Below are 20,610 nucleotides of genomic sequence, written 5' to 3' on the forward strand. Positions count from 1 at the left end.
TTCAATGAGAAAAAAATCAAATTTTCAACCTCTTAGCAACAATTCTACCCTCATCACAATCATCTTACGTTTTCACAAAATAATTTTCACTCAAAAATATTTTTCCCTCCTTCTACTCTCACCTCACTCACATAAATTCAAATAAAAATACACACTAATATATCCCCAAATACTTAAAATTTTTCTAATTATTATTAACTACTAAACCGAGGATTTGATTAAAAATTAAAAAGATAATTACATAACGGGTGACCCTACTTTGATATTTGGATCCCTATTTTGTCACGTAGTTATATCCCCGTTAGTTTCCATAATCCCAATGGATTCCAAAAAATCTAGCATTTACGCTTTTTAATTTTTAAAGTCGTACTTTTGCTTTATCGTTTCCGTCGCCCCGATTTGATTAGAAATCCTGAGAGACAACATTTCTTTTTAACATTAACCAAGGTTGAGAAAGAAGAAGAAGGAGAGATTTTGTATAGGTAGATCGATCTTTTCACCACCACCACCACCTATGACCAATTTTATCATCTGGTAAACTCCTTTTCTCTTGAAATTTCTCATTATCTTGAATGAAATAACGATTCAATTTTTAGAGAAAAACCCTAAATCGTTACTCTCTTCTTAATACTGATTCAGTTGGTTGGGTGTTTCAGTAGGACGATTACAAGGTAGATATTACAAGGCCTTCCCTCATCGGAAACAAGGAAGAATACGGCAGCAACTGACGAAACATCCGGTTAGTTTTCCCTATTTTGTTAACAGACCTGTCAACACCGTAATCACTTATAGTTATATTTATTAATGTTTAGATACTTAAAACAACTTCAGGAGTTCTCTAAAAACAACATTTCGAATCTGCTTGTTGAATTTTGTAGTGGCTAATGGTACAATCACTAGCTTCTGTTTATTTGCTTTTGTTGAATTTTATGGTGCATGGCTAGGATCTCATGCATTATTCTCTTGGCTGGCAGCATATGCTCTCTTTGTCACTTCAATAAGTGTTGCACTTTTTGATTTGAGTTTTCTGTATGCCCGATTTTTTTTTTATGACCCTGGAAGTAAAAGTTTTCCATGTTGATTTTCATCGTTAGTAGGTTTATTAGGGATTTTGACAAACAGTAGGTGGAGCTAAACATATGGACACTTTTCTAAAGACTTGCTTGAAGCTATAAAGAGAGCATATGTTTATGTTGAAGATAATGCATTTTCAAAAATAACAAGACTGTAAAAGAGTTGAAAGAAAATTCTAGTCCAAGTCAAGTAAGTGTGAATGAAGTTTGGTCTAGTCTTTGTGTAAAAGAGTCTTGTAATATCTAGTGAAAGAAAAAGAAGAGTATAGAAGAGTCTTGTAACATCTTGGTCAAAGACGGTTGCCAAGTGTGAACTAAAACAAATTAGTTAAAGATAAGAACTGAAATCTGTAGAAAATACTAGAGTTGTCTAAGGTCGGCCGTGTACTTCCTATATATATTGGGCACTTGTATCATACAGCTTGTAAGTGAGAAATGAATGGAAAAGAGAAAGTTTCAGAGAAGTGAGTGAATAAGAAAAGAATGAACATAATACAAATAATAAGAGAGAATTTCACAAGTTAGAGTTTGATTTCAGAAAAGAAACAAATTAAGAAACTAGAGGAGAATTAGCAATCTGAATGTTGAAGTGGATGCGAATGTGAGAGATCAGCATGATGGGGTCAGAGTAGATGACAACAAACAAATTAGTACGTATTCTCACCATGTATTAAGCTTCTTCTCATTTCAATCAATTGTTCATGGTTTATCGATTACTACGTGGATAAACTGAATGGCAAAATAGATACCCAAATGTGTGGGTTTATAGGTCTAAATTTTGGTTTCTTTGTTGCTTTTGCTGAACTTTGGTAGTTAGGGTGTGACGATCCTGGTCTAGGACTTTCAGATGTCCTTGTCTGATGACATCAAAATTTATTGCGTCTATTTAGTCATTTTGGTTTAGTCATAATGATCACTCCCTCGTGACTTGAAAATTTTCCACTTATTAACTTGTTAACCTTCATTTGGTTCTGTCATTAGTTTGTTTGTAAGGGTTTCAAATGTTTCTTACACATTGTGCAGAACTGTGACTCTTTTTGCATGAAACATATACCAGATATGTTTGACTTTTAAGCTCCTAGACACACACACATCAAATCCACTTATCAAGCAAGCTCAGCTGGATATAGTTTTTCTGTTCTCATTCATTTTCTTCGTTCATTACTATATTATTAATGTGAAATCTCCCGAGGGATTTGTGAGCGAGGAATCCCGTAAAGTTGAGCCTAGACACAGACCTCGCTATACCTTCTATTTCTTAATTGTTTTTCGTTTGATAATGTCATGTACTTTATTTGAGATGCCAAGAAGAAAACAAGAAAAGAAGAAAATATGGTGCGAGAGTCAGACTAGAGGGAACTTGAAATTTTTAAAAGATTTCCCCCCTATGAAATGTGTATGAATTTAAGCTTAACTTGAGTTTAAGATTAGTCATTTTCTTACAATTGATTAGTCTCAGATACAATTGCAGTGACACATTTTGTAAAACACTTAAAAAGAAATAACGACCATACATTTGTTAGTCTCTCTATTACACAGTATAGAAACCTGACCTAAACCCATGGGGGCTCTGATATTGTGACCCAAAATTTACCTGTCTCTCTATCCCCACCAATCATAGTCTACCATCATCCTTGGTAAGTTCATATCAGTAAGGATAGAGAGACAAACAAATTGTGTGACAGAAGATCCCTAAACAAGAAGTAGATCATTTTCTTATATAGTGTATAAGAAATTCATCTGGAACGTACACGTGGAGAAATGTTTGGTCTTTGCTCTTTTTAAGTGTTTTACAAAACGTGTTCAAACCACTGCAATTGTATCCTAGACTAATCCGTTTTAAGAATATGATGAATCTTGAACTTAGTAAGATCAAGTTAAGCTTAAATTCATGACAGCAAACCAATTAGTACGTGTTCTTACCCCACTATTCAGCTTCTTTTCATTTCAATGAATTGTTCTTTTTGGTCACTACTGAATAGTAAAATAGATGCCCAATGTTTGTTTTATAGGTCTAAATTTTTTTGCTTCTTCGTTGCTTTAGCTGAACCTTTGGTGGTTAGGGTGTGATGGTCTTGGTCTAGGACTTTCTGATGTCCTTATCTGACTGCCTCAAAATATGTTGCATCTATTCAACATTATGAGTTTATGACATTGTCATTGCTCTCTTCTTAATACTGTTTCAATTGGTTAGGGTGTTTCAGTAGGAGGATTACGAGGTTGATATTACAAGGCTTTCCCTCATCGGAAAGAAAGAATTTACCCTCTTTGATTGTGTTTCTCTTTGTCAACAGACCTGCTATTGTTTGTTTTGTTAGGGTTTACAACGATGCATCACCACCATATTCACTTAATTTGATGTTTCAAAGTCTGATGCAGCAGCAATTAGCAACAGTACTCCTGTCTTAGATAGTTATATTCTCTTGTAAATTTCCTCGATATTACCTATCCACCGACTGGTTTCCTACGTACGATGAGACTACTGATTTTGCTTGGTCGATTTGATGTACTTAGGTAATCTTTATAGAACAACTTTAGGAGTTCTTTAACAATATCATTGGATTGCTCAACATTTTGAACCTGCTTGAGTGAATACACATGTGTGAATTTTGGCTTCTGTTGAATTTGGTCATTTCTCTAGGGCCTGCAACACATGCTCTCTCTGTCACTTAAATTACTTGTTGTACTTTTGGCTTTAAGTTAAGTATGCCTGTTTATCAGCTGATGAATATCTATATTATTTTGCTGTACTGGAGTCCTCCTCCGTCTTGGAATCTTACGTCCCCTCCATCGGAGAATGGAGATTGTGAGTAAATATGTGTAACTCAGAAGGCGTGCAATATTGATTGTTGACATTCCGACCATTGTGCAGGTTATTTAGCCAATGCAAACAAACATATTAACCTGCGGGAAAAAACCCAGGTAGCACGGAGTCAGATAGAGATGGAGCCATGAAATATGGCAACCTTGGGAACATCTGGTTAGTATCATTGGATTGCTTAAACGGCATTACGAAGAATCCACTTGATTGAATGCACCTGTGTGAATTTCAGCTCCTGTTTTTTTGCTTTTGTTAATGTTGTGGTGCATGGCTAGGATCTAGTGCATTATTCTCTTGGCCAGCAGCATATGCACTCTTTGTCACTTCAAGTAAGTGTTGCACTTTTAGCTTTGAGTTTTCTGTATGACCGATTATCAAATGTAGTGTCAACTGATGAATTTTTATTTTTTTCATTGATGACCCTGGATGTAAAAGTTTTCCATGTTGATCTTCATCTTTAGTAGGTTTATTAGGGATTTTGACACACTGTATGTGGAACTAAACATATGGACACTCTTTTCTGAAAACTTGCTTGAAGCATTAAAGAGAGCATATGTTTATTTTTCTCATTCTTTCTTTAGTTTTCTTACGAATTTATTCTTTGGTATTTTGCAACAGCTTATTTACGTGTTATTAAGTGGTATGAGGCTAGGAATGAGTACAGAAGAAAATTCTACGAAGTGCAACAACCTAAGAAACTAGAGGGGAAATAGCACTCTGGATGCTGAAGTGGATGCGAATGTAAGAGATCAGCATGATGGGGGCAGAGTAGATGACAGCAAACAAAATAGTACGTATTCTCACCAAGTATTGAGCTTCTTTTCATTTCTATGAATTGTTCATGGTTAATCGATTACTACGTGGATGAACTGAATGGCTAAATAGATATCCAATATGTGGGTTTACAGGTCTAAATTTTGGCTTCTTCGCTGCTTTTGCTGAACTTTGGTGGTAAGCGTGGGATGGTCTTGGTCTAGGACTTTCTGATATCCTTGTCTGATGGCCTCAAAATTTATTGCATCTATTTAATACTATGACATTGGGTTTCAGTGATGATGACCACTCCCTTGTGACTTGAAATTTTTGCTCCTATTAACTTGGTAACCTTCATCTGTTTTTTTCATTAGTTTGTTTATAAGGGTTTCACATGTTTCTTACACTTGTATAAAACTGTGACTCTTTTTGCATGAAACAAATAGAAGATTTGATTGACTATTAAACTCCTGTACATATCGCACATTAAACCCCCTTATCAAGCTCAGCTAGTTTTAGTTTTCCCGTTCTCATTCATTTTCTTTGTTCTGTGAAATTTCCAGAGGGATTGGTGAGCGAGGAATCCTTTAAAGTTGAGCTTGGAGAGGTAGTTGCTGCAGGTGATATTCCCAAGGACTATATGCCACATGCATCTTGGTTTATCCAGGCTCCGGAGACTACCTCGGTACCGTGTACACTACATGGTAGTTTGGCAAATCGAAGAAGACATTCGGAAAGAGCTGCTTTTTGATGCGAGAGTTAGTGGAACCCTTTTCATATAAAAATCATGGAATTAGGTATTCGGTTATGAACTTCAGCAATTATTAACGGCGGCAAGAAACACTGAACGAACAATCCTTACGAGCTTGACGGGTCAGCCAAAACTTCATTAAAACCTTTAAATTTTCTTTTCTACTGAAACCCTAACTTACAAACAGAAGAGTAAACTAGGCGGCCAGGAGGATGGCATCATGGAGTTAAAGACTATCAGGCATCTTTTTGTATTCGCTTCTAGATGGGTTTCAAAGATTGCAAGAGCTTGCTTTGAGAGAGATTCTCTATTTTTGAAACAGATTTAGAAGCGAATACAAGAAAGAAGAGCCTTTATCAAAAGGCACTTGGAAGATTTTGTATGCTGAAACCTGGTGGCGGGTTGGGCTACGAGGAAGATAAAAACCAACCAAGAGGTAAGATAGCCAACCTAATGTATTTTAGCCCCTCAATTTGTTATCCGCTGTTTGGTTCGGAGTTGAAATCATAGCTTTTAGTTAAATAGTACATGGGTGTTACACATTTTCATTTGTTCACAGTCTATTCAAAATCTCTTGAGCAGGACCATCTCATGAAAATGTTGAATAAGCATGCTAAATTTCTTATATTATGAACTACCTAGAGTTGGTAGCAACCATCTCTTCATAGGTAATATGAACTGTCTTAGCTATGACATATCTGATCTTGTCATTAACAAGGAAACACAAACCCAGAAACTCAGATATCTCATAATATTTATCTTTCCAACAGATACACAATAGGATACAACATTACCTTATAGTATACAGATAAAATAACGTCAACATAATCTACCTCAAGTTTGTTAATAAAAGCAAGAATCAGAACTACCATCCAAAGGACTAAGATGCAACTCCAAACCCCTAATTCCGCTGATAAAGTAAGATCGCCAAAACTTACTTCTATGGGTCCAGAAAAATTGAAATTAATAAACCAATATTTATTTTGTGGTCTTAGACAATCTTTAAACCAAAACATAGATCTGGGTGTTGACTAAATAGATTCTGGTCTGTGCTTCCTGAAATTTAATTTGGAGCTTGCTTTAGAAGGTTATGGGTTCTTGGAGAAAAATAAAGACAGACAAAATAGTTTCCAAGGATGAATTTTGATAAGAATCAGTATTATAAATGATATATTAGGTTTACAGACTTAGCAATTATCATAACTGCCGTATCAAGTATGACTTCAACAACCGATAACAAATACTGTGACACACATACAAACTAAGATCATCTCCTTGAATAAGCAACACAATAAAATTGTAGTACGAAAGCAAAATGATAGGTACATTCCCAGTGCACAAGTTTATTAGCATCGTACTTTGTCGTTATCTTGATAAGCTGGGAAAGTGAAATTTTCTGCAAATCTGGCAGTGCACAAAAGTCTGACATCATCTTTTAAATAAATTAGGTAAAATGCAGCGATAAGAATTTATCGGGTTTGATCAGAATATGGCGACCTTGATAACTTGACCAAACAATCTGTTGAAGCCCATTTAAACTTAGTTAACTGTCTCATAATTTTCTTGTTGAAATCTTCTACATCTTTCACGGTATGTGTCTTTTTCTTTGAGTTCACCAAAGAATTTGATGAACTTTCAATAGTCACTGTCTGGAGAACCCCTGCACTCTGCAAAGATAAATCTAACCAAATCCAGCTCATTCCGATGTCCTTCAAAGTTTTGAAACTTAATTGACTTGAGGTTCATCAGCAAACAATGAGGCACTACATCTACTGCCAAAGCATCCTTATTAGCTTTATCAATAATCAAAACCTGTGAACCATGCATGTTGTTAGTTCAACATCAAATGATTAGTACAACAGCCCAAAATAGTTTGAATTATAGTAGAGCATATCAAAGAAACTTCATCTTCTTATTAAAAATCAACGGCATTATAAAAACAAAAAAGATGGACGTCAAGAAGTTTACGAACCCCGCCAAAGATTAGGGATTGGTGAGAACTGTAAAAAGGTGAATAATGGTCTAACTTGCTCAGCCTTGATAACAGACACTTCCAAAGTGATCAAATTAGTAAAGCCAAGTAAACTTGTAGATAGAAGATTAACAGACACTTCCAAAGTGATCAAATTAGTAAAGCCAAGTAAACTTGTAGATAGAAGATTTCCAGTCTCCAAATCCTAATAATATGACATACAAAGTACATTAATCAACTTACTTTAAATTGTTAGAAAAAATAATCAGCCAAAAAATGGAAGCAACCACCATACCTCAAAAATGTAACCTGTTACTCTCAAGCGCTTTACATTAGAGAGCTTGTTCAAAAAATTTAAAACAACATCCATCCCATCATCTTCCATACTATGCGAGAGGCGTATATCTGCATCCACTAGTGACGGAAAGCTGTGCACCACTAAAGTATCTTCTAGACGGTCGTCGATTTTGAGAGACATTAGATTTGGTGCATCAATCTTGGTTATGACAGGAAAATCAGATCTTTGTAAACTATCGACCAGAGTTAATACCTTCAATGTAGACGATATGAAATTTAAATCCTTCCAAGCACAATATTTCAAAAATTCCTCGAGAACAGGGCAGCCAGAAAAGAGTTGTTGAGTGAATTCCTCATCACAAATCGAAATTTCATATAGCCGGATTATCTTAAAGTCTTGAAAAGAGTATTGTTTGTGGAAGATGAAGAGTACCATAATGAAATGTTATGTCTAACAAAGTCAGTGATTCACAAGTGTAAAGGTCGACAGGGATTATATCCGAGTAGTCTTCATCATAGGCAAACCTACTGAGAACGAGCTCTTCAACTCTACACTTGATTGCTCTAGTAATCCAATCTTTTATCCGCTGGTCATCAAAGTACTCACCGTTACAGGTGATACAAAATCTCTTAATATCCGACATGTTACTACGAAGAAGCAATACCCTGTCAACGAAATCCATGAAGCTCTCAGTATAAGATTGTTTTGCTTTGTTATTGGTAATAACATAAATCATGGAGCTTTCAGTAGATTGTTCTATTTCGATTTTGGGAGATTTCCATTCGCGAAAATCAAGAGCGGGAACAGATATCCAGAGATTCTTCCATCTTTTAGACAGAATTGTTGTTGAAACAGCACATTTGGTGGGTAGTAAAGAGAGAATGTGATGGATTAGGAATTCGGGTAACCTGCTGATCCTATCCTGCCCCTCCTCCTCCATAGTGGTGGTGGTCGTTCCTATGAAGCAGGTAAACATTAAGCAAATAGAAGACTAAATGGGTCCAGTTCGAACTGGTTGCCATCCTCAAAAATCATCTCTTTACATTTGGTGGAAAGTAGAGCGAATATGTTGATGGATTCAATTTTAAATCATTTTTCATACTCAATGAACTAAGAACAAAGAAAAGCCTAGAAATTAAATGTTGAATACTGTGAACACACAAATTACGAAGCCATCTGCGTGTTCACAAACAATATTCACATACAATCATTCATCAGAAAACTGAACACGATATGCATAAAACTACGCAAAGTTGTTGACTCAGAGCCTTCGGGCTCGTCATCGTCAAATCATATGGTATCAATACTAATCATATGACAGGATAAATAAAGAATAGAAGCATAAACATAAGAACAGTAAAGGCATAAATGTAAATGAGACAATGATTTACGTGGTTCAGCACTAAGGCCTACATCCACGGGGTTGGTGTTTTCACTATGTATTAAAGAATTACAAAGATAGTCAAATGACTTTAAGTGAACGACGATGCTGTGGGGAAATGGTAGAAAGGAAATCATTCTTACTCTTCCTGTTTCTCTCTCCTAAGCTCTTCTCAAATTCTAAAACTTGGTCCACCCTTTGTCTCTTAACGGAGGGGGGTATTTATAGGGATGGGACGTGGGTCCCATTTCTGAGATGCCGTTGTAATCTTATCTTCTTGTGCTTTGTGTCCATTCCGCAGGGGTCTTCGATATATGCTGCGATGCTGCGGACTGAGCTTGAATACGCAGGGTTATCTTTGCTTCTTCCGTGGGATGATTGACACGTGCACGTCTCTTTGGTATTTAATGCGGGTAGATGGATGTCTGCTCGTGTCAGGCAAGTGTCCCTTTGTCTGGTCACATCTGTGCCAGCCTAACTCCCTCTCATTCGTCGATCTGGGATCTTCCTCGGGATTGGGTGTATCAACGCCCAATGGGTATTATCTGGTGCTCCTCTGAATTATCATACTTCTGTGATCCTCTATCCCTGACCGTCGGATCTGCTGACCGGTGGATCTTTTGATGAGATGCTTGTTGATCTCGTTTTGCATGCCTTACACGTGTCTTTTCCTATACATGTGGCGGATGATGAAAGATGTACATACAATTTGCCCCTCTTCTTCTGACTTGGGCGTTCTTTGCAATTCGGAAGAAGAAAAGTCGTGCTACACGTTTCATCTTCCCTGAAATAACTTCCCCTATTGATACGGGCATGTTTCCCACTTTGCATTAAATTCCTCCATAAATGCTCATTGGTACGAGGGACAGTTATTGTCTTCTCTAGCTTCATAAATAGGAGAAAGAACGTGAAGAAAAACTTTTATCCTCTTCTTGTCAGTGTTCATCCTCTTCTTATCATCATCCTTGTGAGGAAGATAACAGCATTTAATTCTCTGTCTCCTTCGCTCCCGATTGCTGTCAATTGTTGTTGTTGCCCCTGCATGTTCAATTTTCTACTTCTTTGCTGCCGATTGTTGTTGGTGTTTGTCGTTCTCTTCTATACAGGTATGGGGTTTTCCACTAGCTGTTCACCATTAATTTATCTGTACATCTCCCCGTTTGTTTCTTGCTGCTGTTGAGTAATGTGTGATGAAGAACACACATGTCGAAGCACATATGCTTGCCCCTGCTCTTTGTTATAAGGTATGTGAGTCTGTATCTGAGTTTTATCCTTGGAGCTGGATGTAGTATCTCTGGTTATTCTTAGTTCTTAGGGTTTATAATGTTTATCCGAATGAGCACTCCATTATTGGTTTTTCTGATCTTTAGTGATCTCCTCGTATTCTTCTCTAACTGTTTTTGTGTTTCCTTGTAGATATGTCTGATCGACCGCGGTCTCCCTACCAAACCCCGTCGTCTAGTCCGCCAAGATCCCCTCCGCGTCGAGATTCTGACAGATCTTCACTTGGGGAAGGTCCTTACAAGTCTTCGCAATCAGATCCTCGGGGTTATAAGGTTTCATCTTCCTCTGGTGCGAAGGTTATGCCTCTTAAGAAAGGGGATGTGCCGAAGGGTCCTTCGGGTTCTAGATATGCTGTTAACCGCGCCCCTTCTCGTCCTCGTGAAGATTCCAGGAGTACGCAGACTCCTCCTCGTACTGAAACGCTGGATGTTCCGCCGCTCCGTTCTATGGCTCCTCCTTCAGTGTCTCCGCAGAAAACTTTGCCGCCTCCTCCCGCGGTTTCTTTCAAAGGGAAAAATCCCAAGGGTACTATGCCGCGAACTGGTCCGATTAAAAATCTTCCTTCTAAAAGGAAAGCTTCTGAGTTGAGTCTTGCTTCTGATTCCGCCGATGAGGAAGAAATTGTTCCTGTGATACGCAGCCTTTCAGTTGGTAGGAAGAAGGTCACTTTCAAACATGTTGATCTTGAAATGTTCAAGGAAAAACATGAACTTCAAGCTTTCGAGGTTCGCTTCTATGCCCCTGATGATGATATCACTTATGAGCTTCTGGCTAAGTATCAATTCGACGAGTTTCATCTGTTGACTACGGTTGGAGCCTTCGAAGCGGGTCTCATGTTGCCCCTATACAAGTCGGGTGACTCCTTCTATTACGATGTATTGGCTAATCACGAAGGCTCTTCCACAAACACCCATAATCTTTACGTGTCACAACTTTCTGGGAATTATCTTCGTTCACTGAAGGAGTGTTACCTGCGGAGCAAGGGAAGAACTATGATGACCTGCTATGTTCCAAATCCTGCTGAGAGAGAGTGGTACACTCCGGAAAATTTTAACAATTCTTTTGGGGATTATGTCAACAGCAGAAACCGCAAGCCGTGGAGTGTTAGTCTCCATAACATTGCTGCTCCCCGTGGTTAAATTCGTCTTTTGAGTGAGGTGAGTGATGCCAAGGTGAAGTATGTTCCTGGTACTGAGGGATCTGATAAACAGAAGCTCTTTCCTGCTCGTGAAAGGATTAAGCGTGACCATGATTATAAATGACACGCTACTGTTATTGAAGTAATTGGTCCTTGGGCTTATGGTTGGGTTCCGGGTTCGCATGGTTGGCGTCCTTCTGAAAACAGTAAGCCTCGTGAAACTCCTCCCGCAAGTTATGGAGATTTCTGTTCTTGGCGTTTGAATTTCGCGGGCATGAATTTTCCTTATTCTCTCGATGTCGTTGATGGAGATGAGGAGGAGGGTTCTGGTGCTACTCATCCAACGAAGAGTGCTGCTGCTGCCAAGGTATAGTTTCTTCTTACATTCTCTATTCTATTTGCCCCTTTTTTCTGGCTTGAAATAATTTTCATTTTTAAAGGGAGGGAAAAAATGAGCCTTTGTGGGGATGTGTACTGGTTTGTAGGTATCGAAGAAGAAGAAGCTTGGACCCAAACAATCTTCTACTGTGGTTGTTGGTGAGGCTGAGGTTTATGAGGAAGTCATGAGTCCTGTGAACGAAGGGTATGCTGAGGACGAAGAAATGTCCGACGGAGAGGATCGTACTGACACTTCTCGCCCTAATGACGAAGGTGGTAATGAAGAAGAAATTTCCGCGGGAGGTGGTGGTGAAAAAGGGACTGCCGCGGGTGGTACTGGCGGGGGTGGATCTTCCCCTGTTGGCGATAATATTGCTGGTGTGCGTACTCTAACTATTTCCTCTGAGTTTTCTTTTGGTAGGATGTATTCCGCGGGGGAGTCTTTCGATATGAATGCTGCCATGGGTCTTGCCGAAGACTTCTCATTGCTTTCCCCAAATGATGATTGGGATGTGCTTGGGGATACTGGTAAGGAAGATGCCCCCGGTCAACAGGCTGAAAACACCGGTGGTCATATTGAGGATGGTGATGTCGAGGCTTGCGCGAGTGTTGGGAGAGCATCCAAAGGGAAGTCTGCGGTTGAATCTCCTCCCGAGGATTTCCCTTACTCCCTAATGCTTGAAGGCGAAGATGCCATTTTGGCTTGGTTAAAAAGAAAAATCTGATGTTCGTCCCCAATCCTGCCCCAGTGGTTCCTAGTGAGAAGAATTCTGACGCTTATACTCGTGAGATGATGCAAGTGTCTTCTGAAGTCCGCGTTGCTGAGATGTGGGAGAAGAATGTCAGAGCTTCGGAAGCTAACCTAGTGGTTGACCCTCCCTCCTCTATTGCTGATATGATGGCCATAGCTGATGGGTACCAATACGGTTTTCCCCAGCAACGTGTCTTAGAGGTAAGTCCTTGTGCTGATTCCCTCATGATGTGCGAACATTGTATTCTTCGTGATATCAGGTCCATGGGGTATAATAGTGTTTGTCGTTTGTGATATAGATGATAAGGAGCGATCATTGTAACCATGTTCTATACCAATTCTTTAAAGCAAAGTCTTTAAAGTTGGAGGCTAAGCTTCGTCATAGAGAAGAAGAATTATCTGCGTCCGAGATGGAAATAAGTGAAATGAGGGATCGTCTGAAGGAAAAGGAACAACTGGGAAATGCCGAAGAGAGTCTTCGTTCGGAACTAGCTATAGTCCGCAGCGAGTTGGAGCAAGCTCGCAGAAATGCGTCATCCATCACAGGTGCGTATTTTTTATTGATCTTTTCCTCCTCGTGATTCCCTATTTGTCCGTGTTGTCTCAGTATCCCCACCCTATCTTCAGTGGGTGGAGTCCCCGAGATCATATGGCTTCGGAAAGAAAGGGAACGACAGAAATTCCGTATTGCACAGTTGGTGGATAAGTTGAAAAGCGAAGCCGTAAAGTGGAATGCTCGTGCTGACGAGCATAACGCTTTAGCAGCTAAGTATTGTGAAAAGCAGACATTGATGGTTGATATGCAAAATAAGTACGATCATGACCGTTGTCTGTTTGATGGTACGCTGCAATGGACGCGTGATAACCTGCGTGGTGCTCGAGGACATGCTTCGGACTTAGAGACTAGAGTGCGCTTTTTGGAAGGAGAGTTAGAAAAGGCTCGTTCTTTATTAGGCCCCGGGGTTAGGGATAATATGCTGCGTCTTTCCAAGGAAAGAGATAATGCTAAGGATGAGGATGGTGCTCTTAGTAAAGCCCTAGCAGCGTCGCGAGATGATGTTGCTCGCCAAGTGGAATCTGAAAGAGACCTTGAAATGAACGTGTATCGTCTTCATAAAAGGATGGGGGAGATGAATGACGAAGTCAACCATCTTCGTCACTTGGATTCAATGAAGCAGGTAGACTTAGACGCGAGTCAGTTTGCTCTTACGAACCTTCAAACGGATTATAAAAAACTATCCGACGAATATGACCTTCTTGACGAAGCTCGGGACGCAGTTGTTAATGAGTATGAAGAGGCTTCGGCTAATGTCGAAGGTATAACCTCGTTTTATCGAGTGTGATTTTGTTATTTCTTCGTTCTAACCTCTTGTTATTTCTTGTTTTCAGCCCTCGAGGGCAGCTTCAAGCAGAAAATGATGAGCTTAAAAAGACTCAATCTGCCTTAGTGCAGCAGGAAGGACAAGCCAATCATTTCAAAGAGTTGGCTGCGTCTCGTGAGGAAGCAGCGGATGTTGCCTCCAAAGAGGCGGAACGCTTATCTGCATTGTTGTCTCAGGCCAACCAGCGGACCACTATTATCTCTTATAAGGCTCGATTTCAGTTGGCTGAAGATACCAACAAAGTCCTAGACAAGATTGAACTTGGTCTTAAAGACGAACATGGTCTTGTCAAGAACTATATGCATCGTCCCCTTCCCGCGCCCTTGCCTGGTTCTTCTGGGCCTTCTTCAGGTGGTAGCGTACCTTCGTCTCGCAGAGACAATCCTATTTATGAGGCTGTATCGTCCAAGTAGATTTCTTTTATTAGCCATAGAAAGTTGATCCTTGTTGATTATGTAATTTCAGATCATTTTTTGATGTGTTTACTGCTCTGTCTTATTAGCTGAATCTTGTAATCAACTCTTTATGAAATGGATCATCCTTTTGGCATACCTGCGTTATCAATTCATCTTTATTTTAAGTATTGTGAAGTGTTAAACTAGAAATAACTTGCTTTGTAAAAAGTTGAGTGTTTGGTTGCGACACCGAAGGTAAATACCTTCGTGATCGTCTTGAGACCTGTCACCCCGCTGGCGAATCCTGGGCCAGAGGATTCCCAGTCGGTGGGGGCCCAGGAAGCGTTCTAGGATATGGAATGCTTATTTGAGATATTTACATGCACCCATTCCATCGACCCGCTGCCTTAAAGTTGGTTGGGTATCTCTTTCTGCTGGGTGCCTTCCCCCTGGTCTTACACTCATAGACACTGATAGGGGAGCCCTGAGAGATTGTAGATTAACTACTTTCCCCAATATTGTCAACTGAAAATCGGTTGGGTATCTCTTTCTGCTGGGTGTCTTCCCCCTGGTCTTATAGACACTGATAGGGGAGCCCTGAGAGATTGTAGATTAACTACTTTCCCCAATATTGTTAATTTATTATGTAATGTACATGTGTTCACCCAGCGGGCCTTTCGACCATTTCGTTTGTTTGAAGATTTCCCAAAAATTTCGTTTGATTGATAGGTTGAGGTCTGCTACTCCTCGTCCAGAGATAGAAACATGTAAAGTGGTTACGCTGCCTTCTTCTTCTGGTATTCTCCACGCAGATGCAAAGCTGCGCTGCTCCTACGGGTAATACGGTTTGAGCCATTTAGCATTACAAGGGTGATGGAGGACTTCGCCTTTCAGATTGCGAAGATAGTAGGAACCGTTTCCTGCAATGTCGTGTATTATAAAAGGTCCTCCCCACGTAGGTGCTAACTTTCCCCATTTCTTCTCTCGTTGATACTCCGGGATTGTTCTCAGCACATACTGCCCTTCTACAAAATTTCGAAGCTTAACCTTTTTGTTGTATTCTCTCGCTAGTCTTCGTTGATAATTTTCCATCTTTTGCAATGCTGCTTCCCTTCTTTCTTCCAGGTCGTCCAATCTCTCTAACATCATGTCTGTTGTAAGATTTTTCTCCCATGCTTCGGTCTTTGTGGTTGGCATGAGGATCTCTGTTGGGATGACCGCTTCAGCTCCGTAAGTGAGGAGAAATGGTGTCTCTCCAGTGGTAGATCTTCGTGTTGTCATGTATGCCCATAATACATTGTGTAGCTGTTCACACCAACGCCCCTTGTGTTCGTCTAATTGCTTTTTTAGGATAAGGGCGAGGGTCTTGTTAGTAGCTTCCGCTTGTCCGTTGCTTTGAGAGTATATGGGGGTGGACTTGTTTTTCCTTATTTTGAAAGTGTCAAAGAGCATGTCTTTGTTTTTCCCCTGTAATTGTTTGCCATTATCGGACACGATTTCCGCTGGTATGCCGAACCTGCAAATGATGTTTTGGAATATGAAAGTAAACACGTCCACGTCTCTGATCCTGGCTAAGGCTTTGGCTTCCACCCATTTACTGAAGTAGTCCGTGGCTACTATCAAAAATCATCTTTTCACTGATCCTTCGATGAAAGGCCCAACGATATCTATGCCCCATTTTGCAAATGGCCACGGACTGTCCACAGAATTCAACGTTGTCGCTGGTGCGTGTATCCTTTTGGCGAAACGCTGACATTCTTCACATCGTCGGGACATTCTTGCAGCATCTTGAATCATTGTGGGCCAGTAATATCCTTGCATTTTTGCTTTGTCGGCTAGTGATCTCATGCCGCTATGATTTCCTGCGTCACCATAGTCGATGTCGTTGAGAATTTGATGTCCCTCTTTCCTGGATAATCAACGTAGTAACGGTCCGAGGAAAGATTTCTTGTACAGGATCCCGTCCCGAAGATTATATCTTCCTACTTTGGAGAGTATTTTCCTGGTTTGTTTGTTTGTAATCCGCGGGTAAAGTTCCATCTTTGAGAAACGCATGGATCATTATTCTCCAATCATCTTCGTTGTCGAAATCCTCGTCTTGATTTGCTCTTGGCAGGATATCTTCTTTGTAAAAATCGTTACGGATGTCTTCTCCCACCTGATCTTCGATATTTTCTTCCACCGTATCTTGATTTGTAGCAAAGGAAAATTGTGATGCAATCGAAGGCTCGTATACCCTTGTTACTTTGATAGCTGCGATACTCTTGTCCTTCAGCATGGATGATATATATGCCAGGGCATCCGCGTGCCTGAGATCCCTTCTGCATAAGTGCCGGAACTTGATGTTCGAAATTTGTGATGCCAATGTTTGGACAAAGGCCATGTAAGCTGAGAGGGTGTCGTCGTACACATTGTATTCGAGCCCAATTTGTCGTATGACAAGCTGCGAATCACTTGTCAGTCTTACATCAGTTACCCCCATCTCTATTATTAAGCGGAGGGCATGTACGACTGCTTCGTACTCGAAGATGTTGTTAGTATGCTCTTTGAATTCTAACCTGAGTGCCTGTATGATCCTTTCTCCGGTTGGGGTGGTGATGACAATGCCTATTCCTGCCCCTTCCTTATTTTTGGAACTATCAACGAAGACTTCCCATTGTCTCTGACTCGAAGGTTCGAGGACATCAAATGGATCCTTGCTTTCCTCGTCGGATTCTGGTATTCCCCTAATCTCTTCATCGTTGTCCATGGGAGGTCCGCTAAGAAATCCGCCAAAACTTGGGATTTTTGGGAATGTTGAATTTCATGAATGATGTTGAACTGGTCCAGGTGGATGTTCCACTTGGCTATTCTACCTACTTTTCCCGCGCTTTTGAGGACTGCTTCCAGTGGTGCTTTGCATGGGACGCAGATGAAGTGAGTTAATAAATAGGTTCTCAGCTTTTGGGTAGCCCATACTAATGCCACGATGAGTTGTTCGATCTTCATGTAATTCCTTTCCACAGAATTGAGGGTCTTGATGACATAATAGATTGGTTGTTCTATCTTCGTATTGGTTTTGACCAACACTGCGCTAACCGCGTCTTCCGTCGCTGCTATGTATAATGCCAAAACCTCATCAGGATATAGCTTCTGCAGGATTGGAATTGAAGCCAGGTGTTCCTTGATTCTTTGAAGGCGTCTTCGCATTCTGCGGTCCATTCAAATTTACTTCCTTTTTTGAGAATATTGAAAAAATGTCTGCATTTGTCCGAGGATCGGGCAATAATCCTGCCCAAGGCTGCTAAGGACCCATTGAGCTTTTGCACTTCTTTTAAATTCTTAGGAGATGGAATTTCCACTATGGCCTGAATCTTTGCGGGATCTACCTCAATACCCCTTTTGGTTACCAGATATCCGAGGAATTTCCCTGAGGTGACACCGAAAGTGCATTTTTATGGATTCACTTTCATGTGATGTTTCCTCATTGCTTCGAAAATATCTCTGAGGTCCTGGTTGTGATCTTTGCGCAGCCTACTTTTTACGAGCATGTCATCAACATATACTTCTAGGGTACTACCAATCCATGGCCTGAAGATAGCATCGACCATTCTTTGGTAAGTTGCCCCTGTGTTTCGAAGTCCAAAGGGAATTCTTGTGTAGCAATAAAGGCCATGCGGGGTGTAGAACGTTGTGTGTAGTTGGTCTTCTTCTGCTAGTGCCACTTGGTTGTAACCAGAATATCCTTCCATGAATGACAGCTCTTCGTACCCTTGAACTGCTTCAACCAGTTGATCTATGCTTGGCAGGGGATAGCTGTCTTTTGGACATGCCTTGTTGAGGTTAGTAAAGTCGATGCATATCCTAACCCCTCCATTTTTCTTAGGAACGAGGACCATGTTGGAGATCCATGTAGGGTATTTGACTTCCTTGATGAAGCCTGCTTCTAGTAGTTTCCAGAGTTCTTTTTCTACTGCCTTATGATATTCTGGTGCAACTTTTCTTATTTTCTGCCTGAAAGATGGCGTGCCTGGTTTGATGCGCAGCTCGTGTTGGATTATTTTTGGATCAATCCCCGGCATGTCCCCTAACTTCCAGGCGAATACATCCGCGTATTCTTTGAGTAATTTGGTCAAGGAATCTTCTCCCTTTTCGTCCATTATGGTCCCTACTTTGACCATCTTCGGGCTTTCTTCCGTTCCTATGTTGATTTCTTTCACGGGCTCTACTGATGTGAACATCGGCTTCGGGTCCCCAAGGACTGGGACGCTCTTTAATTGCTATTTGGTATGTGTCTGTCCTTCGTTGGCTCCTGAAGTACTTGCTTCCGTGTTAAGGATACTATCATCTTTTGTCAAGCCCTTTTCTGCGGTTTTCTTGAGGAACAGGTCTATGGCCTTCTCTTTCGCGGCTTCTTTATTTTTGACCCTTCGGATTTTTCGCTGTTCTTGTTGTTCGTTGTTGATACGATCCTGAGCGGCCAGGCAATATTTTGCAGAGACCCGATCTCCCTTGATTTCCATTACTCCCTCGGGTGTAGGGAACCTGAGATATTGGTGGTAAGTTGCTGCCACTCCCTTGAGTTTATGTATCCACTTTCGTCCAATAATGGCGTTATAAGGGGATGGGGCATCTACCACGCTGAATCGTGTTTCTACTTTCAGGGGCCCGACGTTCACCTGCAACACGATGTCTCCCAATGGCTTTGTGGGCGCTCCGTTGAACCCGTAGATGGTGTAGTAAGAGGTTATCAGCTGTTCATCATGGAGCTTCATACGTTTGAAGGCATCATAGAATAGAACGTTCACTGAGCTTCCCCCGTCGATGAGGATCTTTTTGAGGTTACATCCGGCCACTGGTAGTGTGAGGACTAAGGGATCGTTATGGTCTTCCATATCTTCTTCGATATATTCAGTATCGAAGATGATAGGTGCGCCCATCCACTCTTCGTGCTCATATACCTCTACGCCATCAATCTTATATAATTCGCAGTGGTGTTCGAATTGCTTTTGTAGCCTCTTTCCTATCTGTGCTGTAAGTGAGGGCCCTGCGGCTTCGGAACATGAGATGGTGTTGACTGTGCGGTTTCCCTCTGGAAGCTGGACTTGCTTGGTTCGTTTGGATCTGTCCTCGGTGACTTCCCTTCGTACGTATTGCTTGAGTTCGCCAGCTTGTTGGTATCTCCACGTTTGATCCCCTTGGTTGAGTTTCCGCCCGCGGTACTAAAACCAAGGATATGGTTTGGTTCTGATCGTTGGTTGACGGCATTCCGAAGACTGGTGGATGTGCGAGTTGATGTGTTATAGATTCTGCCAGATTGTGAACACACGAACTACGAAGCCATCTGCGTGTTCACAAACAATATTCGCATACAATCATTCATCAGAAAACTGAGCACGGTATGCATAAAACTACGCAAAGATGTTGACTCAGAGCCTTCGGGCTCGTCATCGTCAAGTCATATGGTATCAATACTAATCATATGACAGGATAAATAAAGAATAGAAGCATAAACATAAGAACATAATGTAAAGGCATGAATGTAAATGAGACGATGATTTACGTAGTTCAGCACTAAGGCCTACATCCACGGGGTTGGTGTTTTCACTATGTATTGAAGAATTACAAAGATAGTCAAATGACTTTAAGTGAACGACGATGCTATGGGGAAATGGTAGAAAGGAAATCATTCTTACTCTTCCTGTTTCTCTCTCCTAAGCTCTTCTCTAATTCTAAAAATTGGTCCATCCTTTCTCTCTTAATGGAGGGGGGTATTTATAGGGATGGGACGTGGGTCCCATTTCTGAGATGCCGTTGTAATCTTATCTTCTTGTGCTTTGTGTCCATTCCGCAGGGGTCTTCGGTATATGCTGCGATGTTGCGGACTGAGCTTGAATACGCAGGGTTATCTTTGCTTCTTCCGTGGGCTGATTGACACGTGCACGTCTCTTTGGTATTTAATGTGGGTAGATGGATGTCTGCTCGTGTCAGGCAAGTGTCCCTTTGTCTGGTCACATCTGTGCCAGCCTAACTCCCTCTCAGCCGTCGATCTTGGATCTTCCTCGGGATTGGGTGTATCAACGCCCAATGGGTATTATCTGGTGCTCCTCTGAATTATCATACTTCTGTGATCCTCTATCCCTGACCGTCGGATCTGCTGACCGGTGAATCTTTTGATGAAATGCTTGTTGATTTCGTTTTACATGCCTTCCACGTGTCTTTTCCTATACACGTGACGGATGATGAAAGATGTA

General features: G+C 40.8%; 2 protein-coding genes and 1 long non-coding RNA gene across 3 annotated transcripts; 2 read left to right on the plus strand and 1 right to left on the minus strand.

Moving 5' to 3' along the window:
* The first annotated feature begins 397 nt into the window (after positions 1 to 397).
* Positions 398 to 6,052, plus strand: LOC113337334. The gene is made up of 6 exons (XR_003354188.1): positions 398 to 534; positions 657 to 739; positions 3,946 to 4,053; positions 4,513 to 4,684; positions 4,803 to 4,845; positions 5,211 to 6,052. It is a non-coding gene; the product is annotated as an uncharacterized LOC113337334 (long non-coding RNA).
* A 981-nt stretch (positions 6,053 to 7,033) lies between these two features.
* LOC113337398 (putative F-box/LRR-repeat protein At5g41630) lies at positions 7,034 to 8,608 on the minus strand. Its single transcript, XM_026583081.1, has 4 exons — positions 8,333 to 8,608; positions 7,666 to 7,920; positions 7,426 to 7,575; positions 7,034 to 7,210 (listed from the first exon to the last, which is right to left on the minus strand). Exons 1-4 carry the CDS (start codon positions 8,606 to 8,608, stop codon positions 7,034 to 7,036), a joined length of 858 nt encoding a protein of 285 aa, XP_026438866.1.
* A 2,024-nt stretch (positions 8,609 to 10,632) lies between these two features.
* On the plus strand, positions 10,633 to 14,019 carry LOC113337400. The gene is made up of 3 exons (XM_026583082.1): positions 10,633 to 10,995; positions 12,014 to 12,229; positions 13,990 to 14,019. Exons 1-3 carry the CDS (start codon positions 10,633 to 10,635, stop codon positions 14,017 to 14,019), a joined length of 609 nt encoding a protein of 202 aa, XP_026438867.1.
* The last annotated feature ends 6,591 nt before the right edge of the window (positions 14,020 to 20,610 follow it).

This window comes from Papaver somniferum, unplaced genomic scaffold (assembly GCF_003573695.1).
Source record: "Papaver somniferum cultivar HN1 unplaced genomic scaffold, ASM357369v1 unplaced-scaffold_16, whole genome shotgun sequence".
NCBI classification, from domain to species: domain Eukaryota; kingdom Viridiplantae; phylum Streptophyta; class Magnoliopsida; order Ranunculales; family Papaveraceae; genus Papaver; species Papaver somniferum.

Excerpts from the sequence above, each read along its gene's own strand:
- LOC113337398 (XM_026583081.1), bottom strand. The coding sequence starts at position 8,608 with ATGGAGGAGGAGGGGCAGGATAGGATCAGCAGGTTACCCGAATTCCTA. Across the intron at positions 7,921-8,332 it reads TCATGGATTTCGTTGACAGG|GTATTAACTCTGGTCGATAG; the intron begins GTATTGCTTCTT and ends TCTACATTGAAG. Across the intron at positions 7,211-7,425 it reads CTGTTATCAAGGCTGAGCAA|GTTTTGATTATTGATAAAGC; the intron begins GTTAGACCATTA and ends CATGGTTCACAG.
- LOC113337400 (XM_026583082.1), top strand. The coding sequence starts at position 10,633 with ATGCCTCTTAAGAAAGGGGATGTGCCGAAGGGTCCTTCGGGTTCTAGA. Across the intron at positions 10,996-12,013 it reads TTTCAGTTGGTAGGAAGAAG|GCTGAGGTTTATGAGGAAGT; the intron begins GTCACTTTCAAA and ends GTTGTTGGTGAG. Across the intron at positions 12,230-13,989 it reads TTGGCGATAATATTGCTGGT|CCCTCGAGGGCAGCTTCAAG; the intron begins GTGCGTACTCTA and ends TCTTGTTTTCAG.